General features: G+C 38.3%; 7 protein-coding genes across 7 annotated transcripts; 3 read left to right on the top strand and 4 right to left on the bottom strand.

The window, feature by feature from the left end:
* Nucleotides 1-698: 698 nt before the first annotated feature.
* Nucleotides 699-3,093, bottom strand: GCK72_024851 (uncharacterized protein; the record flags this gene model as incomplete). Its single annotated transcript, XM_053736081.1, has 14 exons — nucleotides 699-792; nucleotides 838-970; nucleotides 1,016-1,206; nucleotides 1,273-1,353; nucleotides 1,398-1,457; nucleotides 1,503-1,774; nucleotides 1,834-1,902; nucleotides 1,970-2,055; nucleotides 2,101-2,263; nucleotides 2,364-2,450; nucleotides 2,500-2,600; nucleotides 2,657-2,783; nucleotides 2,863-3,027; nucleotides 3,076-3,093. 14 exons carry the CDS (start codon nucleotides 3,091-3,093, stop codon nucleotides 699-701), a joined length of 1,647 nt encoding a protein of 548 aa, XP_053579647.1.
* A 2,214-nt stretch (nucleotides 3,094-5,307) lies between these two features.
* Nucleotides 5,308-7,584, top strand: GCK72_024852 (uncharacterized protein; the record flags this gene model as incomplete). Its single annotated transcript, XM_053736082.1, has 9 exons — nucleotides 5,308-5,376; nucleotides 5,425-5,557; nucleotides 5,604-5,739; nucleotides 5,785-5,897; nucleotides 5,944-6,035; nucleotides 7,043-7,204; nucleotides 7,251-7,361; nucleotides 7,408-7,460; nucleotides 7,512-7,584. The coding sequence occupies 9 exons, from the start codon at nucleotides 5,308-5,310 to the stop codon at nucleotides 7,582-7,584; spliced, it is 942 nt and encodes a 313-aa protein (XP_053579648.1).
* A 438-nt stretch (nucleotides 7,585-8,022) lies between these two features.
* On the bottom strand, nucleotides 8,023-10,491 carry GCK72_024853 (uncharacterized protein; the record flags this gene model as incomplete). The annotated part of the gene is made up of 6 exons (XM_003118161.2): nucleotides 8,023-8,122; nucleotides 8,209-8,364; nucleotides 9,176-9,267; nucleotides 9,320-9,404; nucleotides 10,163-10,236; nucleotides 10,414-10,491. 6 exons carry the CDS (start codon nucleotides 10,489-10,491, stop codon nucleotides 8,023-8,025), a joined length of 585 nt encoding a protein of 194 aa, XP_003118209.2.
* Nucleotides 10,492-18,763: 8,272 nt separating this feature from the next.
* Nucleotides 18,764-21,687, top strand: GCK72_024854 (uncharacterized protein; the record flags this gene model as incomplete). The annotated part of the gene is made up of 7 exons (XM_003118385.2): nucleotides 18,764-18,776; nucleotides 18,831-18,921; nucleotides 19,022-19,154; nucleotides 20,538-20,921; nucleotides 21,203-21,453; nucleotides 21,504-21,615; nucleotides 21,661-21,687. 7 exons carry the CDS (start codon nucleotides 18,764-18,766, stop codon nucleotides 21,685-21,687), a joined length of 1,011 nt encoding a protein of 336 aa, XP_003118433.2.
* A 3,960-nt stretch (nucleotides 21,688-25,647) lies between these two features.
* GCK72_024855 (uncharacterized protein) lies at nucleotides 25,648-25,962 on the bottom strand (the record flags this gene model as incomplete). The annotated part of the gene is made up of 1 exon (XM_053736083.1): nucleotides 25,648-25,962. The coding sequence occupies one exon, from the start codon at nucleotides 25,960-25,962 to the stop codon at nucleotides 25,648-25,650; it is 315 nt and encodes a 104-aa protein (XP_053579649.1).
* Nucleotides 25,678-27,269, top strand: GCK72_024856 (uncharacterized protein; the record flags this gene model as incomplete). Its single annotated transcript, XM_003118095.2, has 3 exons — nucleotides 25,678-25,990; nucleotides 26,142-26,962; nucleotides 27,012-27,269. The coding sequence occupies 3 exons, from the start codon at nucleotides 25,678-25,680 to the stop codon at nucleotides 27,267-27,269; spliced, it is 1,392 nt and encodes a 463-aa protein (XP_003118143.1).
* Nucleotides 26,970-27,311, bottom strand: GCK72_024857 (uncharacterized protein; the record flags this gene model as incomplete). The annotated part of the gene is made up of 1 exon (XM_053736084.1): nucleotides 26,970-27,311. One exon carries the CDS (start codon nucleotides 27,309-27,311, stop codon nucleotides 26,970-26,972), a length of 342 nt encoding a protein of 113 aa, XP_053579650.1.
* Nucleotides 27,312-27,669: the final 358 nt, after the last annotated feature.

A 27,669-nucleotide genomic window follows, 5' to 3' on the forward strand; every position in this document is an offset into this window, starting at 1 on the left:
AACACTTCTTGTCGAGCGGTTCCAGATAACTGTAATTCGAATTTAAAAAAAACGGACCGTTTCAGGTCGTTTTATCCCGTTTCATTATACTAATTGTTTGTTATACAAAAAATTGAGTATCAGCAATAAACTGGGAAAGATTGATTGAATAAGTTTGTTTTAGAGTGAGAAATTTCACAATAAAAGGTGAAACTTTGAAGTGGGTTAAAAAGCATGTAAACCGACAAGTGAAATTATTTTCGAACGGAAATTTAGAATTTAAGAAATGTGCGGATATAACTTAATACAAATTCAATCAATGGGTTGGAATAATGAGCTGCTGTTATAGGAAATGAAGAAAAATAATGTGGAGTATCAATAATGAGATAGACAACGACTATTCACAACGGAAGGGCAACTCTGTTTAGCTGACAACACCAAACGAAAAAAAAATTTGGGAATGAAAATGAAATTACCCTAAATATGATGGGATTGGTTGATGGAATATGTTTGTGATAGAAGAAATAATACAATATAAATTGAAATGTTACGAAATGAAAAGAAAAATATGTGAACCGACAAATGGGAATGAATGGATCTTCAGAGTTTTTTTTTCTGAAAAATCTGATAAGAATTAACAACGGAATCTGAACACAAGGGGTGAAGTAGGGAATAAAAAGAAATACAATGATAGCATACTACGATAACTTCAATACAATTTAATGAATGTTCAGAGATGCAATTTCTGTTGTCAAGGAAATTTCCTTTATCTGGAATTTGTTGAAATGCTCCTCATTGTACCACTGGGCAAACCTGAAACAAAATCAAAATACCACCATCACTTTAAACAATGTCTACCTGCGGATGAACTGAAGTGGAAAGTCAAATTTGCTTGGCGAGAAGAGCATAATATCTGGACGTTGCCTCATGATGTATTCCATCACGTTATCCATATTCTCGTAATTCATATTACGAAAATCTTCTGGGATAACTGAATAACAGTAATAAGATGATTCTCTTCTTAATGAATACTTACGGCAGTCAAAGACAAAGCCCCACTGTTCTCTTGAGCATGGGAGGATGTAACATCCAGGTGGGAAATACTTGATGCCATTCGGCGGTAAGACTGCCTTTGTTTGTTCAATTCTTTGGTTGCTGCAGACGGCGACTTCCTCCTCTCTATTACATGTGATTCCCGTGTAATAGATTTCGAGCATTTTTGTCACACTGGAAGAGACATATTAACATTTGATTTGTTCTTCCATTTGATTATTTACTGAAGCGCCAACTCACATGTAAATCATTCCATCCAAGTAGTCGTCCTCTTCGTTATTTTGTTCATCTATCCATTCATGGCTCAGGGTGAGAATTTTACTGGAAAAAGAAAGAAAGTTTGGCTATAAATGTCATTTAAATACTGAATATTTTCACATTGTGCAACATTGTGATTGCAGTTTGATTCGATACTTCCAAGACGGCTGAAAAAAGAAAACATGGCTCGAAAACTGTGAACAACAACTGACTTTTGGGCTTCGTGGTAATTATGTATCATTTTCTCAAAAGAAGTCAAAGCATATCCAGGAGCAGGATCTCGATTATAGTTTTCGGTCATCTTGAGAAAGATTCGAGAGTCAGCACACATTATAGAAATGAGTTGGATTTGTCTGTCGGTTCTGTCTTTGTTATCATTGTTCCTGTCCGGACGCTCTTCCTCTTCGATCATCTCAACTATGGTTTTCAGGTGAGAAAGCTTTCCCAATTTAACACTACTTCTAGGGACAGTATTGATAGCGCTCTGAAAAAAAAAACAAGTTTTTTTTTCAAAAACTCAACTAAAGAATATGAGCATTTTACCTCTCTTATGAGTAGACGGAAATCCGGGCTGATCGCAAACTTTCCAGTTCCATACGTGCCTCTCAGTTCCTAAAAAACAAAGAAATTCATCAGTGATTATCTTCTGTAGAAGGAAAAACTTGAAGAATTAACTCACACGGCACTTGAGGAGAATTCCTGTCTTGTTCTCCTTGATATCACCAGCTGCCATGAAGAACGAGTCGTACAAAATGAGCACTTTATCTGAAACTATTCATAGTCATGGAGTCTTTTGACATCGTTACTTACCACCGTTCTCTTTCAATGCCCATTGAAGAATATACTTGTTCATTTTCTTATCATTTACGTAGATTACCACTTGCTTATCCGATGTGAGTTGTCCCTCCACAAGATTGATTTTCGATCCTCGGAAAACGAAATCTTTCGTTGGAGTGTCAGTAGAATTTTCCAGCTAAAAAGTATTAATTTTTGTTTATAGCTTCTGAACTAACTATTTCATCACGCTCTTGTGCTTCTGTCCGATATTTGGTCAACTTTCCGTCGGTCATCACACTGTGAAAATAGTATGGGCGATCTCCAGTGTCCTTTCCAAGAACCGTACCACTTAACATGTTGTTACGAGCATACATCAATCGACGCTGAAACGAAGGACGGTTGAATAAGAACTTAGATAGAATAGCAATTCACATTTGTCACTGTGAGTGGTTTCGGGCTTAAACTGGCAAAAGCAGTTTGTTCTTGACGCAAATCATCTGTTAGACAGCTAGCGAAGAAGGCAGGAACATTCGCTGTAAGCAATTTGTTTTAAACTATTTGTAGTCAAGGATTTTTTTCAAAACCGTACATGGTTGGCGTGGGAGAAGATCGGTGCTTGTTTCGTCTCCAAGAAACCACCGTTTTTGTGGACAGCGAAAACCCCCGAAGGTCAAGTTGTTGAAAATAAGTTTCAATTCGATTGATTCACTGTCGACCTGCAATTATAAATGCCATTTTGAATCATTCTAGATGAGTTTCAACATATTTTCGCAGCCTCCTGATTGATAAACTCACCATCTTGAGGATTTCATCCCTAACTTTCTCACTTGATGGTCTATTCTCATTTTCAAACCAAAACAAATTGCATTCACTCATGGATCCGGCTTTCATCACATCTTGTTCTTTCCAGACTGTTTCAAGTTTTGTCTTGAACCTTTTCAATAGGCGTTCAGCCTCTTTCTGAAAAGCAACATGACATTGAAGAGATGAAGATGATTTGTAACTCACATGTGCAGCTTTACTCATTTCTTTCAATTGCAGAGCACCTCAAGTAGATTTTCTAAAATACAGTAACCATTACTAAGGAGTTGTAGTTTGGGACAACAAGTACGCAAAAACATAAAACTAACGAGTATGGTGGTTTATTAAGATTTTACAAGTGTCAATTGGCTTCTACACCGATTTCGACCAAGTCTGATTGGTGAAACCACTAACGTAAGATAGTTTGGATACACAATGAGCAAGTTGGCTACAGAAAAAATATAATACCAGCAGAAAAAAGGCAGGTGGCCTAACGTCTTTGATGGTGTAGATGTCACCACACACATGTTTCGGCTCTTAGTTGCAGAAACGCCTTCCGACATTCACGATGAGGTATCCTTATTACCAAAGATGATTTGCCGCAATATGCAGAGGTGGTTGTAAAACAAAGCGGCTAATTTACAAAGCATACTGTCGAAAAAAAAGAACAATGAAACTTGAGTACAAGTTTTAGGAGGGATCACTTCTTAGTAACCGCGGGAGAACAATTTTTGGCGCCAAAATCAGAATTAATTTTACTATTTGAAAATTTGAAAATTGAAAGGGTTGCAATGTAAGAAAAGAAGAGAAACTGGTATGTGCAATATTAATTCTAATTGAAGGAAATGTAACTGTTTTAATTTCTGGTGTCTGATCTCAGAAGTTTTGTGAGAAGAGGAGCCACGTTAAGAGTGGTCAAGTCAGTCAGGTCATCACAGAGAGGCGATTGTGAATGGAATGCAGAACGATGCTCAAAAGAAGTGTCAGACAAGATATTAGAGTAATAATGGGGTCACAATTGAATGTAAGAGAAAGATAGAAAGTGAGAGTAAGAGACAAAAAGAGAGCCATATGGGATTCGAAAAGTTGCCGATTCAAGGTTGTATCAGCACATGTTCAAGGCTGTATCAGCACAGCACATGTGACATAAAACTACTGATGTAATAAAGATTAAACATCTTTTAATTTATTTTGACCTCAATTCTTTGGAAAGGAATTGTGGGATGGGGGCGATCGAAAACTCACCGTTGGCGTTTCGAGATTGCGTAAGCAAAAAATCCTTGCAGGTAGTATAACCATTTTTGAATTTGTTATGACGGCGACTCTTTGTTGAACCCACAAAAGCCGTTGATGGCGACCTCGGTGTCAAGTTATATTTCTCTTCCAGGGAATTTAAGGTCACCTAGTAAAAGCATAATGCAAATGACCACCGTTAGAGAGATTTTGAAAAAAGCAATTGAAAAAATGTTAAATACCAACAACGAGCCAATGTTATTAGAACTATGGTAATCACTGTATCATTGACATTTTTGCAGCTTTACGGTTTGCCGGATGTATTATCTTAGTTCAGTTCGTCAATGGCAAAACAACAACATCAAATTTTTGTTGCATTTGTATTGCTGGTAACAAATTACGTTTGACAAGCTTCCTGCATATGAGTTATCCTGTCATTGCATTTTCTGTAGTTTCCATGATTCGATGTCTGAAAGTTTCTATGAGTCATCTAATTATTCGGAATTTGTCAGAACAAGAAGAGTTCTTGCATACAATCTAAGTGTTTTAGTTTTTGGCCCTCATGTCATTCTGATAATCTAATTTCTTTTAGTATCAATCGTTGGCATTATTTGTTATACGCCCTTGTTCAAATGTTCCCCTATTCATAATAGTTGTTTCAAACACTCAATTTAATTTCAGCGTGATATGGAAAATAAAGAAAATTGTGCCTCAAATAGTTCCGGTACTTCCTACTCTAAAGTGTGTTTTAGAAATATTTCCTCATTCGTTCTCTGATTCCGAACGGTCTCTAACATCATCTTTTCACATCTGCATCACCACCGATTATCATCACCTTTGGGGATGAGTAATGTATAATTATCGAAAAGATTGAATTTCTGACAGCCGAGCCATAAACAAAATTTTCGAATTCTGAGAACTTACGAACTAAAAGAAATTTGATTATATGTTGAAAGTAGAGTTTGTAATCATATAAACCACATTTTTTGTTTCTTTTCGTTCAGTGTCTGCATTTTTTTTCTCTTTCTGAGTCTGTTTAATTTTTGATATGAGTGAGGACTTCTTTTTTTTGTTGCTACTCCTATCTATCAAATCAATCAGTGAGTTGCCAAGTTACCTACAAAAAAGGAGATCGACCATGTTGTAGACTGCATTGATTGTGATCTCATTTTCCCATTATCTCAACTCCCAAATAATTGTACATCTATGACTGGTGACATCGTGATTGATGGGAAGAATGCGACGACTCTTTTGGAGAATCATTTCCAGTTTCCTGTACGATTTCATGATCTTTCAATAAGAGAAAAGTAAAGAGAATTACAGATTTTGCAACAAAAATTCATGAAAATCGAAAATTGGACCGGATCAATTAAAATCATTCACACAGACTTCCAGAACTTGTCTTTCTTCAAATCTTTAGTATCTGTTAAAACTGATTTTCCAGGTTCTTCTTTTGGTGAGATTTCGTGACTTAAACTAAAAATAAGTTTTTTTTTTTCTAGACGAAGATGACATTCATAACGAAATGAGATACGCAACGTTTTGGATAGAATCGAACCCCAATATTACAAGTCTTGGGATTCCAAGTTTGAAGCAGGTTACCGCTGACGTGTTACCAACAATAAGAACAGTCTATGGGTAGGTAAATCTGCAAAAACAAAAAAGTTACAGAATGATTTACAGGTTTTATTTGAAAAATAACGCTGAACTCTGTTTGTCGGATAGTGAATTTTGGATGTTGAGAAAAATGGAAAGGTCATTATTATTTGGGATGAAGATATGTGGAGCTGTTACAAGTTAGTTTTCGATTACCAATTATTCTCATGTTTCTTGTTTTTTTAGAACAATATTGTTACCAAAGTCATTTCGACCACACCAATCTACCTCTTGGCTGTCAAATTCTTCTGACGGGTATATGGTTAAATGAGATTAAAGTGAGTTTGCACCTGTTACCCCTATTATTTGAACTTCTCCATTTTTGCAACAGAATACTTCCGTCCAATCCTATTTGAACCAAGCATTCGCTACGGTTGAAGAAGTACACGGCCCTATTGTAATTTTTAATACAGACTTAACCAACTTATCCTTCCCTCTCCTCCATACCATCCGAAACCAGTTTTACGACGGACAAAACGGTAACTAGTAATGGTTTAATAAATGTTAACGTGTAATGTTTAGACTGGCAAAGGCAAATTTTGAACATTCGTGGTAATGAATTTCTCACTTCTTTGGAATTCCCAAAACTTACAAATTGGAGTCATTACGGAAGTGAAGAACAGCTCACTAATTCGGGAAACAAAATCTGGAATTACTCGGAACCAAATTGCCACTTGTTCCGTAGAATACCGTTTTTCTCTATCAAGGATCCACTAAGTTATTGCGGATTAGTACCAATTATAAACGATGGTGCACGGACGATGAGAGTTATAATCCAAGTTGCTGAGAAAATTGCGTCACTTGCTTTTAATTCTGTGTTTTGTATGTTCTTATGCATCAAGTTGTTCAAGTGCAAAATAACCACCAGTTTTTATCATTTGGCAATGATATCCTATATCTTCTTGACTATAGTAGAATGTCTCTTTGTCAACTTGGATTTTGTTTTTGTAAGATTAACTTAAACTTTGAAGAAGCCAGATCAAAATTACAGATATTCAATGACAACAATTTTGCAATTCCTGTAGGGTTACGGTCCATATTTCTCTACAGGGATCAGAAACTTTTCAACCTAATTTCCAATGTATTGTACACCAACCGTTTAGTTTTGCTGCTCAGTTGTACACTATACCGTCCTATGCACCTTATGAGATTTGGAAACTGGAAAAAATTTGCACTTGGAAGCTCAGTCGTGGTATTTTTCGTTGCGAATATTTCGAATATTTTTGTAATTGAATTTGAGGTCAGTTTCTGTCTGAAAAATCAAAAATTTATAGATATTTTACAGAAATATAAGTTGACGTTTGCGATGTTTCCATTGAGTGTTTTATTATTCCTCTTCTCTTTCATCAGTAATGCTTGCGTGTGTGGTGCTATGTCGCAAATACCAGAACCATTTAAGAATGAAAGGGCACCTCAAAATCTAACATCACTCAGTTTGTTTCTCCAGGTAAACATCGTGTAAGTAGTCTCTATAAAATATTTTCACAATTTAGGCGTTGTTCATTCTGATTGTCGGTTTATTTTCCGAAGGTCTCAACCATATGTTTTCATCTTCTCCAGCATTGGTCCAACAAGTCCGCGACTTTGATTATTTTTTCTATTTTGTGAGTTTTGAAAAGATGAATTGTTCAAAATTTAGTATGTTTTCAGTGGGGCAGCATAATCATGAGATGGCATTACGCTATAATTCTATTAATTCAAACGTTTGTTCTTTGGTTGTGTACGAGCTTTAATACTGTTTTTTTGATTTTTAGAGCATTCATTTCTCACACGTTCGTCATGTTCTCAGTTGACGATATTCCTACACCAAAGCATGTTTCACCCTGAAATTTTAATCAATTTTTCATATATTTTGAGAAGTCATGTTTTATTGTAACAATAAACACTAACAATAATGATCAGAGGCAAAATTGGGATTCAGAGGAATTGTTTGTGGGCGGGAGGTTGTGGTTTTTTACTAGAGATCAAAATACTAGGAGAAGAGAGAGAGAGTGAGAGGGCGTTAAGAGAAAGCTTTTGAGAAAAAGAGTATCTAGTTCATACAACACGTGGTCAATTGTGTTAGTCAGGGCACATGTGTTATCCACAATATCTAACAAAGAATCTGAGTGAAATAAGAGACCTGAAAGTTTACAAGAAGAGGTTTTTGGGGGATGGTCGGCAGTTAACCGGATTTAAGGCAACAGTTATAAGTCACAGGAACAGATGAGGCGAGAGGTTGAAAGTGAAGTGAAGAGATTGGTCCGTTTTGTCATTTGATACAAATTACAAAAATGTGTTGCTGATGGTAGCGAAGAAGGAGAAGTAGAAGATGGAGACCAGGAGACTCCAGCGGTGGATTTGAGGGTACGTGGCAAGGCAGAACCTGGAAATTTAAATGTTTCTAATGAAACCAGAACTGTATTCGTCTTATGCCACCAAAATTCTAAGCACCATTTCTTAAAAACTTACAATGCAAATCCAGACAACTGAACCATCCACGCGAAATAATAGGTCTTTGGGTAGGTCTTGTACCATCTCATCTTCTCGTTTCGTTTTCTGAAGTAGAAGTAGAGGGCACACAGTACCCAAATTCCAATCAGGAGATAGCTGAGAGCCACGGCAGCGCTGAAAAATGTTAACATGAGATTCTTCTTGTTAAGATTTTGACCAATTTGAAATGTGTTCCCTTCGGAAACTTTAATATCCTGTTTTCCACCAGTGACTAGTTGAAATATCTCAACACAAAACAAGGAAACAATCAGATTAGTTCAACATGATCTGAGACGGTATTATGTTTTCATTTCCAAATGTGAATTCTCAATTTCAAAAATTTTCTAACTACAAAGAACCGAGAAGTGACCGGAAATCTTCTGTTATTTCTACAACCCTATAATTTTTCCATCAATAATCACGTTTTTTCCACTTTCTTCCCTTTCTGAGAGATTCTGAGAGCGCGTGGAGAGCAAAACCTTCTCGGTTTCTAGAAAGCTCTCTATTGCGCAAAGATTATGGTGTCGATTTCTATTTACACAGTTGGAGTTCATGAAAATTTCTTCTTTTCCCAAGTTGATCTTCACACTGTCTTCAAATTTGATAATTGATAGTTTCAAAAAACCAAAGTTTTCTTCTTTTTGATGTCGACCGCCATGGGGGCCAGATTCAATAAGCCTCAATTATTTTTTCAGCGCTCCACGCCCACACACGCATTGTTCTAGTCCCTCCCTTCCCCTTGCATCAAAACATTTCTCATCATTTTTCAGATTCATTCGATTTGATCTGTGTCCAATTTTCTATAAACACTCCGCTCCCAAAAACTTATTTCGCAATAGTTTGTAAACCTGAGAACGTCTCGAGTTTTGTGATTTCTTGTACCCACTAGTCATCAGTTTTTACTATTTTTATTGTAAACTTTTGAGAGTAATTTCGTAATACTCACTGGTTTATCCTTGCCGGCCACATTATATCAAATGGTAGTCCGAAGGTGCGATTGGTGAAGTAGAGAACGATTAGCCATAGTCCGATGACAATCTGAAACACTTTCTTGTTATGATACAGTTTATTTCTGATCCTGGTGACCAACCGAATTCTCCGCATTCTGCCTGGCGTCGTCCTGTCGATAGTCGACCACTTGTTCCTCTATCGAAATGATTGGTTTTTTTCGGGCACTGAAATGAAAAAAGATGATAAAGACTCAGTTCGGTTGCAATTGTTTTGTGTAATGTTTTGTGAGGAAGTAGGTTGGGGGACCCAATGTTGGCGGAAATAAAATGAAAAACGAGAGAAATAGAGAATGGAGAAAAAAACAGGTGAGGTTTCTTTGACCCAGTCAATCCACCAATTCTTCTTTTCTTCATTTTTGTTCTCATTATTTTCCTATTTGTTTTGTGTCGACCCTGGGCCTGCCAAAAGTTTTCTGTTGAACATTTTTTTGGTGTGCTTTTGCGGGTTTTTCTATAAAAACAGTGTTTGATTCTTGATTCTGTTCTATTTTTCTTATTTTCTATCTCAGCGAAAGTTTCCCAGCATCTCTCTTTCGAATCATTTCGATTAAAACATTATTTTCCACCTACACAAGCTTTTTCCTTGTTTCTGTTGATTGAATTTTCGAGAAAACTGTAAAGTGTCACCTCAACACTTTCGAGAGATTATTTTTTCTTTTCCTTTATCGTTTTTCTCCGTCTCTATCAAAGAAAAACATGTTTTTTGCTTTGAATTCGTACGTACAGGTGCGAAGTCGCGACAAGTGGGAGGCGAGGGTGTACTTTTATTGATTTTTCGAAAGCCGGGCTTTCACCTTTCGGCAACATGTGTTTCAAAGATTCAACAGAAAAAGAGAAAAAGAGAAAGTTCAAATTTTCGAGTGGTTGTTTGAATATTTGAGTGGATATTTGTAAATTTCAAATAAAAAAGGTAAGACGCAAACCTTGTTTGCATGCGGGCTCGATGTCGATTCCGATTTCGCTGCTTTCCTTTTGGTCGTACTTCGATACCGGAGTCCTGAAAAGTAGAATCTTTTGTTGGTGGGTAAAAGCAGAAAAGTTTTCTCAAACATTCGAAACAACACTCAAACGAATAAAAAGTACACAATGCTCGGCGGCACAGACTTGCGGCAAAAGCAATATGAAAACTAATCCGCTGGTAGTAAGAAGTAATGAAACAGAAACTAAAACAAACCTTGCTATCCTTTGTGCATCCCGTCCCCAATCTCTCTCGGAATGGAGGCATTCCCAATGCCCCTGTAAGCGAAACCATCTTGAACAAATAAAAATGTACTGGTGTTAAAAAGAGGAGGAGAATAGGAATAATAGAAAGTGGCGGAGAAGATTAAAAGTGTTTCGAGAGAGGAAGAAAAAATAAATAAACATGGAATAAAAACCATCCGATGCGAGAAGCTAGGAGTTTTTTCCTCCTTTTTTGCTTTTGGCATGAGAAAAAATTTGAAAACCGATATTTGCTTTTCTATTTCTTTTTTCTCTCTTTTTCCTTGATTTCTTCTTTTTTTGCTATCGGTGGGGGGAGTAGAAAAAGAAAAAAAACAGAATGAGTGGTGGTGGCGGGAGAAGTCACAGAGATACGGGAAAAATAGCTGAGAGAAGAAGGAAAAAAACTACGGAACAAACACATTTTTCACTGACGAAAACATGCTGAGAGGGGTCATAAACTCAAATGTTGTTTTCTGTTTTTTTCAAACTTTCTATTTTCTCAACTACTTTGGTGCAATTCGGTTTTATTCCAATTCAAATACATGTGGAAATTCAAATGTGCGTTCGAATTCGAAAACGAAAGTGTGTGTATGTATTAGAGTGCGTATGAAATCGTGTGGGTGAAAGAGAGGAGGTCGTTTCACCCTCGACTCGCGTGTTTACTAATTGCGAGCGGGAAGGGCACATCGCACAGATGGTGGCCTCTCATTGTCGTTGAGGGGTGCGTTGAATGGTGCAAACACCGGCACGCAGTAATGCAGACGAAAATTTGATGTATGGACTTTTTTAATGGGGTTTATCGCATATGTTGCATTACTTTGCAACTTTTTGCAACACTTCCGAACTGATTTTCTAAATATTTAATTCGATTTTTATATTATAAGACTAAATTTATAAAATATTTATTGGTTTATTAGATTATTTAATCGCTAATTAGCAGAAAAAATATTTTTAGTTTTCAATTAGCTAACAATTATTCGCATTCTTTGTTGGAAAATTGGAAAGTCGACACATTTCTATTTTCTCTGATCTAATAACTATTTTTGTGTACGTGTGGAGATTTGTATTCGACCGAAAAACAATCTTTGTGGCCTGCCATCAATTTAACGCAATTTTTTATTGTTCGATTATCACGCCATTGAGTTAACATTTAGGTATATGTTTTAAAATTGTTTTTGGAGTTTTTGTCTATTCAAACCAAAAATTAATAAAAATGAAAGAAACTAACCTCAAAATTTGAATAGAAATAGGTACAAACGCTGAATTGCATTGGTTTGAAGAACAAAAATGCAACAAAATGGCAGTTGAATGGCTAGGCAATCGATGTAATTAGATTGAAATGATGGGAATGGGGAGAGGCAGCCAAAAAAAGAATCGGCGAGAAATCCTGCCGCGAAGATAATCTTCTTGGGCGTTTTTTGCGCAAATTTTATACCCTACCAGTGCCTTTTTTGCATCTTATTTCCGCTTTATGAGTTTTGTGAATACGAATAACTTTTAATTCTTTCGAATTAGTGAACCAAAAATTGAATGGACTTCACCTTGAAACCAAAATCGGTTTAGTAGTTGATTTTTAGCTCATGACTCAAATTTGGTAATTCCCGCGACATGTGACATAATTCTGTGAGAACGCTTAATTGAATTACCTTCTCGTAGAACATTTCTGATCATTTATTCTTGTTTTTCATCTTTATCACAAACCCTCCCACGTCCTGGATGAACTTGAAAAATAAGCATAGAGACTCACATCATCCAACTCGTTTCACCTGTCATGATGACAGATATGAGTAGGCTTAAAAGGAGTTGAGCACCCCTTACTCCGCCAAAAGGAACCAAATAAAAATCAGTTTGGTGTTCTTCCAACCAGAAGCTGATTTGTCTTCGCGCACTCACTTTTTTTGCCATCCGTCTCCTGTCTGCCAAATAGAAGAAGAGGAAAAAAAGAGAAAAGCAACCTACGTCAATCCGTTGGCTTTTCTAAGAAGTGAAGCATAATACAACTATTCCTTCCCTTTTCTTTCATTTTGTACGCTCGATTTGATTTTTGTTCCTCGTTCCAATAGTTTTTCCCGATCTGATCAAGGTCTTCACAAGATGGCGTGTGTTCGAACAGCTTATCAGCTTTTCACTTTTTTCAAAAATCCTTCAAAAGAGATCAGACTGATTTTTGCTTTTCAATGTCATCATTGACAAAAGTCTACACTCCCCTCTGCGGTCAAGAAAGTAAATTTTCTTGGCAGAAGTCACGTCGCCATCATTAAGGTTCATAGATATTCTTTTTTCGGTGATCATCTTTCTGAATACCAGAGTAGATATCCATCCTGGTGGGAACCAGTTCAATGCTTGGTTTTTAGGGTAGTTCTCATCTGATTTGCGTCACAGAGCTGTCAAGCAGGTGAATTCAATGAACTAATTATTGTTCTGAAGAAAAAATCTGATAAAAACTTTGAATTTTTCAACTGCAACTATCAAAACAAACAAACTTCCTCAATTTAATAGCTCTTTCGCTTCGTCTGGTTGTCATCAAAGTGTGTGGGTAGAACTTTAAAAACTCTTATTTTCTTCTGTTTCACACCCACACCCATTATGGCATCGACGGTGCCAAAATGTCATACATACACAAACAAAACTAATATTTCCGGTGGCTTCTTCTTTTATTCTTCTTCTTCTTCTCCTCTTTTTAATAATTTTTTGTCTCTTCACACCCGTTTTTCTCCCGGTAAGTGCAATAACATTTTTTCGTGTTCTATTTCTGTGCTGCCTGTTGATGTTGCTGCTTTTGTGGGTTATGCTTGTCTCCTATCGTTTTGCTTCGTCCAACCATCAAAACTTTTTTTTGGGTTTTCTTATCAATTTTTGTAGAGAAACTGGAGTTTGTTCTCTTTTCCCACTCTGCATCGAAAGGAAATACTCATACCCCGAGGAAGGTTGTAATTAAAAGCGGCAAAAACCTTTTTCCTTCCACTTTTCCGCTATGTTTCGTATTTTGTGCCATGAAATTTTTGCGAGAGAAGCGCGAAAACATTCAAGGATTCTTTTCTTTTACTTTAGCTTAAATGAGTGTACTTTGAACAACTGATTCTCGAGTAAGACCCTTATCGAATTGTGCTCAATGATCTAGCTCAACATCTCCACCCACCCAGACTCATCTTCTGCATTTAGATTCTGGATTCTCTTCTAATTTGGTTTTAGAACTAATTCCTAATTTTATCTTTTTTATGGATTCTCTAGAATTTGAGGTCAATCTTTGTTAGATACAACTCCATCTTTCTAACAAATCAGAAATCATTCATAACTCCGGCATAAAGTACGCTTTGAAAGAATTAATGCTCTGAATTGAGTTTAATTCTGAACCAATCGGAACACTATCACATCACTCCGTGTTTTAATTTCAGTTTCATGATATTATGCTAACGGTTTTTGATATTTAATTCTAAAGCTTCCTTCTCTTTCTCTCTCTGTTTCTTGCTCAAATCCTGAACTTCCCGTCTAGACACTCCGTTCATTCACCATCTTCCATTTTTTGACCTCCGCATCTCAATGCACACTCTCTACCACTTCCGAGTTTTATTAAAAAATGATGAGCTTCCACAAGGTAAAAACAGAGAAGCAGGAAATATTAATTCAGAGTAATCCCCTCGTTCAATATTCATTCTTTTAACCAACTAACAAGATTGATCATTCATATTCATCTTCGTGTTCCTCTTGATTTCTTTTTCGTCTTACTTGCGTCAAGAAAGTAAACGAAAAATAAAGAGATGAGATGAGAAACAGAATGAGGAAAGGAAAATAAAAAATGAGAAGGAAAAAAGGAATGTTGAATAAGAAAAAAAGGAGAAAAAAGTGTACATGTTCAATCGACCCCCATCTTTTTTCTCTCCATTTTTTACTTGCGCCTTTCATTCAATGTGTCTTTGCTTTTGCCTGCTTCTGTGTCTGTCAGGACTCTCACAGATCCCTCGGACCTCTTCTCCGGACCTTTTTCTCTCTAAAAATAACTGAGAGACCTTTGAGATGAAGATTTCTGTAGATGGGTCCCCGCCATCGCGAGACGTCTGCCACACACTCATGTCCTTTCCACGCCTTGTCTATCCGTACAGCTATCCAAACAGATACACTCACTCTCCATTTCTCCTTTTTTCACAAATTATCGCTCTCGAGCTCTTGATTCTCTTGATTTCGGTTCACAGCTGTCACGATGTCCGATTTCAAGAGAGAGAGTACTAATTTTCTCTTGGCTCACGCCTATTCCCTCTGAATTACTGGTTTAGGGATTTCTTCAAGAAGTTGTCAAACTAGATTATGCTTCTTAAGTTGTGTATTATACTCTCATTCAGAAGAGAAAACATCTTCAGCTAGGGAAGCACAAAAGATAGGCCCGAAACGGAAGACGGAGCAATTTTGTTCGCTAGATTCCAGATGAGGCTTATTATCTAAAGAATTCTGCACGCATGCACTTCCCGAGTAGCTTTTGTAAAGCTGACATATCAAATTGAGCCTGCTGACTTTTTGAACGAATGTTACCAATTCGGCTAGCAGGTGATTCTCACTAATTGTTATTCACTTTGTCTGGAAAATGCTAATGTGCCAGTGCCAAAAATTCAAATTTGCTATTTTCTCGTTATTTATAAATTAGAACTTACCAAAAAATATCTGGATTCCAACTAGTCCCCTCTAGCAGAGGACATCTAAGATTCGTGCTTGATTTCAAACATGATGCTCCCACTCATTGCATATTCTGGTGCACGAACCCATTGACAAAACGGAAGTTGTCAAAAAAAAGAAGTGCATTTCCGGCAGCTTACTTTATGACTCTGTGATCGATGACGCAATAAAAATCCTCTTTGTTGCAAGCGACATCCCACTCATCGTCATCACAGTTTTCACAGAAGACATAGATTTTTTTTCGAACATTGCTCCTACTTTCAATCCGGCATTAAATAAGAGATTTGACCAAAAAGTGTTTATTTTTCAATCTTTAAAAATTTTAAGCAAAATTTCTGGTTTCCAGTTCAAAAATCTCCCTTTCCCTATTTTGTCCTAAGGAAAGTGCCACCAAACAAAAACACATCTTTTATTCACCCCCGTTCTTTTCACTTCGTTTTTTTTCTTGGGAAAACGGGTTCCGGAAATTGAAGAAAAAGAGTGCACCTCGAGAAGAAATAAATCCGTCTTTGAAGCGCTCGTTCTTCTATAGGCTCGCCTACCAAACAAAGCCACGTCTCATACTGGAAAAGAAAAATGGTGTTTGAAAACCTAACAGCTTCTTGGTCACCAGCCCTATTATTAGTCAGCTAGCTTCGCTTTTCTTCTCTTTTTTATTCGGCGTCTTTCAGTCTATTAGTTGTTTTTCTGACAACTAGACTAGGGAAATTATTTAGAAAATCTTACTGTAGACAAGTGCGAAAACAGAACATATCTTAGTATATCTAACTACATAATCTCTACGCTGCCAACATCTGGTCCTAAAATTTTAATCACACTTGTGTTGCACAAGATATCATATTACAAAATTTTATAATTAAAGTTGTTCCGCAAGATTGATCGTTATCTAGTCATCTCTGTCTACCTTCTGTCGTAATCATTTCTATTCACGCTTCAAAAGTTTCATATGGGCTGGTAAGTAAAATATTCTGATTTCTTTTATCAAAAATAGATTCTTCCCTCACTTCCGTCTGATTTAACCGTAGTCTGAAGAATTTCAGAGCCTCGGCTGTACGACTTATGACTTAGACTACTTTGCCCAGAGCTCTAAATCATAAATTTTTTGGCGGTTTTCATCTTGTCTTATCTGCCATGATTTATGTTGTAATCTGGATATATTCGAAGTATATCGACATAAAACTTTCGTTTTTTTTTTCTTATCAAATCCTACTCTCATTTCACTATTCATTACAATCATACAAATTCTCTCTGATTTTTCTTTCGTTTTCTCAAATTTCACTTAGTTTTTTTTCATGAATTGTCATCGTTTTTTATGTTGCGCATTTTGTAAAGTCTGTGTCAAAGGTATTCTAGTGACTCATCAATCTCAACTCGCGCAGACACCCAAAAAATATTATGAGAATGTGTGGAGAGAGAGAGAGGTGGAGTAAAAGTACTACAGACACAATACAATACGCACATACAATACCTATCCATAAATGGAAAGAAAGGTATATATAGATAGATTGAGAGGGGGTGAGACAGAGAGAGGTGAACAGAAAGTAACATTGCAAAATGGGCAAAAGAAAGTGATCGAGAGAAAGAGAGAATAAAAGAGGGACCGGGGTGTACTGCGTAACTTTTGCCGTCGTTTCTTATCACTTGTTTACGTACACAGTGCCCCCCCTCCGACAAGACCAACATTTTTTGAACAGACACCACCAATTTTGAAGGTGCGCACAGTAAGGAAGACACACTTTTTATTTGAAACCTATACCCAGATACCCAGAGAAGAAATCAAAAACGCACAGTTTCGTTTTTCATTAAGACTCATGCCTGTTTTGCGTCTTATCACTTGGGTTCTGCAATTCTACCGAATTAGCGTGTTCAGCAATATTGGAAATGAAATGAAACCATTTGATTTTCAATTAGTCTCCTGATTTTTTCCACAGCAAAAACCTCACTGCAGAATACCCCCTGTGTGAGTAGACGTGTACTATCAGGGAACGGTTCTTTCGCAATATGATTACTCCCTATCAAAAAATTTGACCATCAATAGTTACGTACAAAAAATTTCTTCCAATGTGTGGTCTTTCAATTTCGCAACTTTTCATGACAAACCTATGTTTGGTAACCGGCTGCACAGTTTCGTTCGATCGGATCTCCCTCTTTCCCTCTCTTTGAATATTCTCCTATCCTTTCCCTCGTTTATCTTTTTTCCCTCCCTTTCTCGGGTCTATCCTACCACTCCCAACTTGACTAAAACTATAAATTTCAATCGTTCGGCACTTCCTTTCATCGTCTCTCTCTCTTTTCATCCCAATTTCTTCAATTCCAACGCCATTTTCTCCTCAATAACAATAAATCAAGCCCCACTCCGTTCTCTACAAACTTTATTAGCAGTTTTTGGAGTGAAATTGAGTAAAGTGAAATAGAAAAAAGTGGACGATAAAAAAAGGGAATGAATGGTTCGGTTGGCAAAAAAGAAAGTGAGAAGTAACGAGAGGGCGGAATGAGAAATGAGCAATTTGAATTTGAAATGGGGACCAAACTTTTTTTTTCCATACTGAACTTGGAATTGAAAATGAGAGAAAGTTTAGTGCCCGTTTTCATAGCGGCTCTCCGCTCGCCACAAAAGTTAATCGCTCCGACAAACTCTTTCTTTCTTCGTTTCATGAGATGGGAATCTAAGCTCAGTTCGGCTATATGGGTTTTGTCCCGACCCCTACAGTATGACATAGTCATAGCTCGCATGTATTCAAACATATGTGTGGCGCAATCATGCACCTATTACTCAACATCTTAGTAATAACTTCTCGCGGAACCATGACTTCTTAGTTTCGAAATCATGAAGAAGCTATGTTTAATGATTCACACTCTTTGTTTCTAAATGACTCAACTATTCATGGCCTTCTCACTCCTCCCAGCTCCGTTTTCTCAACTTTCCGTACAACACAACATCCCATAAAAATTCATGTGCTCCTCTCCTAGGTTACTTAGTCGACCCCTACCGACAACAGGCCCCGAAACCATAAACGTTTTGTCTTCAGACGGTGTTGCAGCAGCACCTGATGGTTGTGCCACCCGGCAACCAGCTCGTCGTCTAGTTTTTCACATTAAATTTCACTCGATTGAAAATGGGGCCCCCGTCTATCTTTCTGTTTCCTACTGCCCAAATTGCCTTCGCTCTTCTCTTATTTTCCTAGCTTTTCTCTTTTTTTTTCTCTCTCTCTTCCCCTTTTCTCTCTTTATTCCTATTTTTCAACTCCACGCCTGCCTTTTTTCTACAAAATTTCGTACTCTCATTCATCACATCTTCGGGTGAATGGGCTCAAAAGGTCGTGGGTGCTACCAAAAAAGGAATGGATCTTCTTGCCCAAAAACTTAATTAAAACGTTCGAGATTGATGTAAAAATGGCGTGAAAGAAAGCCGGAGGAGCCACCAACTACCATCCAATTTACATTCAAATTGACAAAGATAGACACCCCGCAATTTTTCTTTTTTTCTCAATTCGGACTACTGTAGGAATAAAAGCCACCCACCGTTTCTTGCTCTCGACTCCGCCTCTTTCATCCTCTTCACATCCTCATTTTGTTCTTTCAGACGATCGGTGGTCGGTGAATCCTGAAAATTTATGTAGATCGGATACAGACCGGGTCCCTCACAATCTTACGTCATGGATCGGAAAGGTAGGTGCCACCAATGAGTTGGGCGTCATAATAATCAGTTGACAGTACTTCTAGGACGTGAACGCAAGTTTCCGGGCATGAAGATTGTGATGCCAACGCCCGTCGAGACGCCAACGATGAATCTGGAAGACAGATGTCTTATCAAGTAAGTAATACGCGTGTCGGGCGGATTTCCCCCCGCATTGAACGGCGGGGAAATTGTCGCGGATTATGTAAGACACAAAGAGATATTTTGATTGATTTAGACTGACAAACGAGTCTGACGAGATTGAGATTGCCGCCACCGACCTCGTCGTACTTGAAGAACTGGGAAAGGGTGGATATGGTATTGTGGAAAAAATGCAACACAGACAGAGTGGAATCATTATGGCCGTGAAGGTAAGCGAAATTAGAATTTGCAGCTTACGGACTACTGTAAGCAAAAAATCTGGAGATTCAGTTATGAAAAGAGCTTTAACACTTTCAAAATCTGTCTTCAAGAATATTAGTTCAAAATAGAACAATATAGAAACTAAATTTACTTAAATTAATGGGAGCCAAACTAATTGCATTGACCTGATGCAAAAATAATTGAGTTGAGTCTAAAATTGGAAAAGAAAATTTAATACTAGTCTGAGCCAGAAGGGCAGCACGTTTCTGACTTACTGACTTTTCTGACCTATTGCTGCTGGAATTGACGCTATCTAACCGGAGGATACATTTTCACGTTGTGAGCACAAAGACACACAAAACCTATTGATTAATCAAAGTCAGGTGTCACTAGGCAACGGATGAGGAGATAGTGGTGGTTATGAAGAATCTCGAAATATGCTAGCCTTAAATTTTTTAGCAGGTTTTGTACGAAGGAAAAGTTGGATACAAAAACAAAACTTAGGCTATCATCTTCTCGAGGTGAGAAAGCAAAAATAATAGTTAGCCATCATTGACAGCGGAAAACATTCTTCATCACACCTCTCCTCGTCGTACGACCTCCCACCCACTGATTGGGTTTTTTTGTCGGTCGGCGGCGCACGCCCCTCTCTTGTCCAACTTGAAATTACTGACCACCCTTGGTGGATAGAATTAAAGTTGCAGAAGAAAAGTGAATTATGAAACTGGCGGTGTGAGAATTTAATAGCCTCCAAGTATAGTAGTTTTCTAGTCGAAAAACGAAATAAATCAATTCTTCCGTATGACGTAGGTAGATATACATTTTCTCAGGTACTAAACGGATTCAAATTGACGTCGGATTTTTTGTTGCGAAAATCGAAAAAAAAAACTGATTTCGACGTAGTTCAGTGAATATCTATTTTAAGCAGTAGATTTCTATACGTTTCTGCTCTAGTTGTTCTGATTTGAAAGGTGAACAAAGTGCTTGACAAAGTGAGAGAATGAAGGAGTGAGGAACTCAAAAGGTACATTCCAATGCGCACTGACACGGAAATCCAAAAAACTGCTCGCCGGATATTGCCTTTTCCACATTTCCTCGGATTGGCTAAATGGTGACATGTAGTGCTAGGAATAGCAGCACTCTAAAAACTGCCGGAAACGCTGAGGAGTCTTAGATTAACATCTTACTTTAGGAAAAAGTAATAATGTGTCAAGAATAAAGTACACTAAGGAAGATTGGTTCTTATCAGTAAGCCTCAAGACGTTTTCTTGTCAAACTGTCTAATCAAAGGTTTGAATGAAGCGGAAGATGAGTAATATGTAGTCTAGGAATGATTTCATTGATGAAAATCACAAGACCCTCAACCTAAACATATGGTCCTTTAATTCCAGCGAATCAAGTCATCCATCAATGATCAGGCTCAAAAGCAGATGCTCAACGAGCTTGACGCGTGTAGAAGAAGCGATTGTTGTCCACAAATGGTTCGATTCTATGGAGCAATGTTCCGCGAGGGTGACGTCTGGATTTGTATGGAAGTAATGGACACGTCACTCGACAAATTCTATCGTCATGCCTACAAAGTCGGAAAGCACATTCCGGAGCCGTTTATTGGAAAGATGGCTTTGTCGGTGATTGAAGGGCTCAATTTCATGAAGGAGCAACTGAATCTGATTCATCGTGACGTCAAGCCATCGAATATTTTGCTCAATCGACACGGACAAGTCAAAATTTGCGATTTTGGAATTTCGGGTCACTTGACGAACAGTTTGGCAAAGGTAAAAGCTCAGAAACGAAGGAGATGATCGAAAAACAAAAATGAACGATACAAAATTGTTCATTTGGCAAGAAAAACGTAATCGGAAGTGGTTAACTTTAAAAAGGAACCACTTTCTCATTGTAAAATCAAAAAATCCACTTCGAAATTCGAAAACGTCATTATTAGAGATGGAATAGAACGTCATTGTGTTTGTACAATGATGTCAGTCCCTCCAATTGATTGAACCATTTCACAACACACGAGTCATATTTCGTAATCATTCATCCACTTGTTTTTCAGACCGTTCAAGCCGGATGCAAACCGTACATGCCACCAGAGAGAATCGACGGAGAGACGAAATCTGCATATGACGTCAGAGCAGATGTTTGGAGTTTGGGTATCACTATCATCGAGATCGCTGTTGGAACTCATCCATACGCCAACTGGAAGACGCCATTTGAGCAATTGAAACAAGTAGTGAAGGAGCCACCACCGAAACTACCGAACGAGAGTGGTTTCAGTGCTGACTGTCAATTCTTTGTAAAACGATGGTGAGTTGCAACAAAGTCATAAGCTTTAAGTCACAAAATATTGTTTTCAGTCTCGAGAAAGACTACAACGAACGTCCGAAGTATCCGGAATTGTTGGCGATGCCATTCATGGAGAACGCAAGAAACGAGAAGAATTTCAGCATGGCTCGATTTATTAACGAGGTGAGTACCGCATCATAAATATGAGAAATACATGCTTCATTCCAGATTCTCGACACAGTCTGGCGGCGATGATCAACATGCACATCAAATATAGTCAGAGTCTCTAGTCCGACACGTCTCGAATTGGGAATATCGCTTTTTATTGTATGACTCGTTGTGTCAAAGGAAAATCGGTTTTGTCAACTCTCCAACAGACGAATTATATAATCACTTTTTTTTTCAAATATTGAAATATATGACTCTTTTCAATTGTATTATATAGTAATCGCTATCCGTCTCATTTTCTCGAATACTCGTCTTGCTTCTGGTAACTTCTTCATTTAACTCAATTACAATCTGCTCCATTTGATTTCTAGGAATTTCTTCTCTATCGCTATTGTCTTCTTCGTGTTCTTCAACTCGTAGTTATACCCAATCATCGGTGTTCATCTTCTACTTCTTTTCTTCTCCGTCCCCGTAGTAGTTCTATTAGTGTCTGTGATCCATAAGTCCATAAGTCAAAATCGTAGCCCACAACTTTTAGTCCTTTTCAAAGAATTCTGAGTTGTTTGTGCTCCAACGAAATGCTCACTTCTTTCTTCAGACAGTTTTATAGCCATTCCTCATCAAATTCAATTCATCTTCTTCTCATATTTCAGAGTCTTTTATTCTTGTCCACCTCCGCATATACCGTGCCATTTACAACTGAAAAATCTACTCTCTCCGCTTTTCCACACCAAATGATTATCTTTTATTGCACCCCCATCCCCCCAGCATTTTTGTTCTAATTGTGAGCTATTATGGATATACATAAATTGATGTTCTTTTTTAAATCAACTCTATCTGTTCTCTTACCACCGTCCCTGGTTCTATGCGCTTATTCATTTTTTTTAACATTTCTTGCCCGGAAAGTCAGCTTACATTTATTATACCCCACCCACCTTTTTTTTATACCACATGCTCTATTCTTCCAGCTCCATTTCCTTGTAATATTCACATTTACCACCCGTTTCAATGTGGTCCCATATCAAGGATATGAGTCTCTTTTGGTAAACTTCTTTCGAGTAAAATGTTTCTGTACAATTTTTGAATTATATTGATAACAGGAGTTGTGAAAGCAAAATCTGCGTAAAATATTATTGTAATGGAGTTTCAGAACAGATAAATCGGAAAACGTTGTCTTATAAACGGATGAGATGTAGTATCAGCAAACTTGAGAGAAGTTTGGCACACTTGGAAGACATCAATCTTTTTACAGATTTCTTCCATTTTGACATCTCATATTTAGCAAGAAATTTGGTATATGGGATATTTAAAACAATCGAAAAATTAAATGCATTTGGCGGCTTTAAAAGTCTCATTAGAAACTTTCGGGAACACTGACACCGTGCCTTTTTATTTTGTTTTAGAAGGATAATTTGAAACGAAGATTTCAATATTCAAAATAATGGTTCATCACTGAACAGACTTGCTCGGATATCCAAATCATCCGATACTCCAACTTTTTTTCGAATTTAACTATCCGGGGGATAATTATCAGATTTTATTTTTTAGGAAAATTCATCTGACGGATACTTATACGCATATGACGGATATAGAAAAAGAAGTTGGGATAAGTTGGGATGATGAAGTGCTCTGAGACAGAGTTCAGACGCTTTTTGGATAATTTTTCCAGCGTGATTACAAAAACTCGTTCGAAAAACTGATTTTGACCAATTTTTAGGACTTTTTTTCAGATTACCCGGAAAAAACTTCGGATGATAGTTCGCATATCCGCTTGTCTAAAACAAAGCGTTGGGTAAAACTTTTAAATCTAAATTATCTTTTTAAAAAATGCACCCCGCAACTGAATGCTGTAGATGCTCCAACCGGTCCTGCACCAAATTCGTCTGTTTTTAACTAGTTGGTAAACGTCGGCTGATATTTGAGCTTTATCGAAGGCAGACTAGAAAGTCACAGTTTCAAATTAATTTTCAGTTATTTCATGATTAACCAATTACAGCAAAGAGAATTTCAGAAGAATTATGACTGTTTCTATGAGAACAGACGATAAATTAATTTTGAATTCTGTGATTATTCAAATTTACAGCAAAAATTCCTGCCTACAAACGACTGGCTTACTAAAATTTTCATACAAATCTGTTCCAGAAGATGGAGGTATCTTCCAGAATTTCGCCGCATAGTCCCTTACAATTCAGAATTTTCAAAGCGTTACTGATGAGTGTGTCATGAAATCTATTTTTGGAAAGTTAATGTGGTCAATTTTCGGAAAAAAGCATGTAATTGCTCCAATTTATATTTATTGTACCTCAGCTTCCTATTTTTGCACTTTTAAAATTAAATTACATGATTAGACTACACATTCATCCAGTATATGGTCAAAAATGTGAATTTTGCAATCTACGCAATTCAATTTACCTCCTACAAAAATTTGGAATTAGGGGCAGTAGTATCAGGTGTATTGCTCCTTTTTTGAGTTTCTACATGAATTCCAAAGAAAAATGATTTAAACCTGATGTTTCGAATTCAGAATAACACAATTCCGGAGGCATAATCAATTTCAAACGTAGGCAAATGTTTGAATCTTTCTCAAATTCTAGTTGCTTCAATAAATGCCAGGGTTCACTTTGTCTTAAACCTATTCGCTGTACTGTAGTGTTCCAGCAAAACTACGAGTAGAAACTCATGTAACATATTCTTATTGTAACGTGTCGTTCTGAAAAATCACAACTTTATGAGTATGAGTACCACGCAAGGAGAAAATAAAACCAATATATACTTTCAATTGTCCGCTAATGCAGTTTCACATCCAAAAATGCGTTATGCGCAACAATGTACAGTCAAACCCCCAACTAGAGGTTTGTTGCATAAATTCGGATATTCTTGCTTTCAAGCATTTTGCATATTCATCGTCAGTAAAGCTCAGTTGCCCCGAGTAACAGAAAAAAGAAAGCCGAGTTTCCATGAAAACGGTGCATTCGGAGCGTATATAATGCATATTCCAATGGAATACTAACGTAGCATTCAGAATCAATATCCTACCTATTGTAGAAAGAATACAGTTATGACATTACAAGTGGACAAAATAGCTTCTAATTGTATTTTCACAAGTTTCACAACTACATACAAGAGAATACCAACCTTGAATTTGCAATTTGTTAAGAATAATATCAGTAGTATCAAGTTTTCTTCCCAAATGGCGGGTTGCTCTTCAAAGTTTGGAATTTTTCAGTTCAACTGTTCTGTTCCTGATTTTTTGACACCCAAAACTCCATTCTTCTTCTCATCCGTTTTCCCATTTTTTTTGTCTGTGGGAATTAGCATATTTAGCATAATTCCGTCTGTGTTCCGTCGGAGTGCGTTTTAGTCCATGACATGAATATTTCATATTTCCCGTTTCGTCCTCTTTTTTGTTGTACGTTCTTATTATTTTCCTCTCAAACTTCCCCTCAGAAGCCACATGCATCGAAGCGCACACTCTGCTCTGAAAGGAAAATCAATTGGTGTCCCTCGCTTCTGCCTCTTTTTTCTCTCTTCCACACTATTTCCCATCTTACCAGATTCAAAAATCTACTCATATCGATGTAAACAGACGTCTCTATTCAATTACGTATCTGCTCTCTCACATACTCTCCCTCGCAGGGCATATTGAGAGAGATTACGCAGTATTTCGAAACTATGAGGCAGCGAGACAACGAGAGAAAGTCGAGAGAGTGCTCGCAGACTGGAAAAGGAAAAGGGGCACACACGCAGGCGGAGGTCTCGCCACGAAAGGGGTGTGTACGCAAGGAGAAGGCAATGCCTCCGGCCTAAACACACCGGGAGGCTCCTCTTTTCCGTCATTCGTGTCCTCCACTCTGCCACACCTCATACGTCCCTCGGGTCGTCTCGCTTTTTAGGCCCAAAATATTTTGGGATTCTTTTTTCGAATACTTTCGAGTATATTCAGTAGCTTTTTATGCTTTCAGGATAAAAAAGAATTCCCTCCGCATTCATCGCATACGTTCCTCTTTCTTGCCTTTGCCAAAAACACTTTCTAAATCCTTTCATTTTTCAGTAACCAACCTTCAATCGTTCATCGCCATGGGAAAGGAAAAGGTCCATATCAACATTGTTGTCATCGGACATGTCGACTCCGGAAAGTCCACCACCACTGGACACTTGATCTACAAGTGCGGAGGAATTGACAAGAGAACCATCGAGAAGTTCGAGAAGGAAGCTCAAGAAATGGGAAAGGGATCGTTCAAGTACGCCTGGGTTCTCGACAAGCTGAAGGCCGAGCGTGAACGTGGTATCACCATCGATATTGCCCTCTGGAAGTTCGAGACTGCCAAGTACTACATCACCATCATCGATGCCCCAGGACATCGTGATTTCATCAAGAACATGATTACCGGTTAGTTTACGCACAATTTCAGGAAAAATTTATGAAAAAACGGCAGATTTTTAGGCCAAACTGAAGGATTTTAGGCCAAAAAGGCGGAATTTTAGGCCAGCCACCACAATTTTAGGCCAAAATTACTATTTCACAATACCAAACGTTTCAGGAACTTCCCAAGCTGATTGCGCCGTCTTGGTCGTCGCTTGCGGAACCGGAGAGTTCGAGGCCGGAATCTCCAAGAACGGACAAACCCGTGAGCACGCTCTCCTCGCCCAAACCCTTGGAGTCAAGCAGCTCATCGTTGCCTGCAACAAGATGGACTCCACCGAGCCACCATTCTCTGAGTCCCGTTTCACCGAGATCACCAACGAGGTCTCCGGATTCATCAAGAAGATCGGATACAATCCAAAGGCTGTCGCTTTTGTCCCAATCTCCGGATTCAACGGAGACAACATGCTCGAGGCCTCACCAAACATGCCATGGTTCAAGGGATGGGCTGTTGAGCGCAAGGAAGGAAATGCTAGCGGAAAGACCCTCCTCGAGGCTCTTGATGCTATCATCCCACCACAACGTCCAACTGACCGACCACTCCGTCTCCCACTCCAGGACGTTTACAAGATCGGAGGAATCGGAACCGTCCCAGTCGGACGTGTCGAGACCGGAATCATCAAGCCAGGAATGGTCGTCACCTTTGCCCCACAAAACGTGACCACTGAAGTCAAGTCCGTTGAGATGCATCACGAGTCTCTCCCAGAGGCCGTGCCAGGAGACAACGTCGGATTCAACGTCAAGAACGTCTCCGTCAAGGACATCCGTCGTGGATCCGTCTGCTCTGACTCCAAGCAAGATCCAGCCAAGGAGGCCCGCACCTTCCACGCCCAGGTCATCATCATGAACCATCCAGGACAAATCGCCGCTGGATACACTCCAGTCCTCGATTGCCACACCGCTCACATTGCTTGCAAGTTCAACGAGCTTAAGGAGAAGGTAACATTTATTTCAGACAGACATCAGAATCTAACTTTTCAATTTCCAGGTCGATCGCCGTACCGGTAAGAAGGTCGAAGACTTCCCCAAGTTCCTCAAGTCCGGAGACGCCGGAATTGTCGAGCTTATCCCAACCAAGCCACTCTGCGTCGAGTCCTTCACTGACTACGCTCCACTCGGACGTTTCGCCGTTCGTGACATGCGTCAAACCGTCGCCGTCGGAGTCATCAAGTCTGTCGAGAAGTCCGATGGATCCACCGGAAAGGTCACCAAGTCCGCCCAGAAGGCTGCTCCAAAGAAGAAGTAAACTTCTGATTTCGAACGACTTCTTCACATCAAATCTTCTCATGATACCCCTTCGCTTATTGTTATTCTGTTAACCCCCTCCCACCCATTGTTCCCATTAATTTCGTAACCACCAAAAAAATTTTCGTTTGAGCATGGGTGCTCTTTGTTCATCTCGTCCCCTCACCCTTTATTGTTGTAAAGTCGAGTGATCGGACTCCAAATTTGTTTTAAGACACGTACCACCTTCACCAACTTCTTTTCGTATTTATTAAGGCTTGCTCTGTTTTTATCCGAAACAAAGCAGTCTTCCCCTAAAATAATAAATACAGTTACTTGTACTATTTGATCATCACCCTAAGCCCCCCGACCCCTAAATCCTCCGAAAAACTCTAAAAACTGTTAAGTCTATATCATTGTCA

The sequence above is a fragment of the Caenorhabditis remanei genome, chromosome X (genome assembly GCF_010183535.1).
Source record: "Caenorhabditis remanei strain PX506 chromosome X, whole genome shotgun sequence".
Lineage (NCBI taxonomy): Eukaryota > Metazoa > Nematoda > Chromadorea > Rhabditida > Rhabditidae > Caenorhabditis > Caenorhabditis remanei.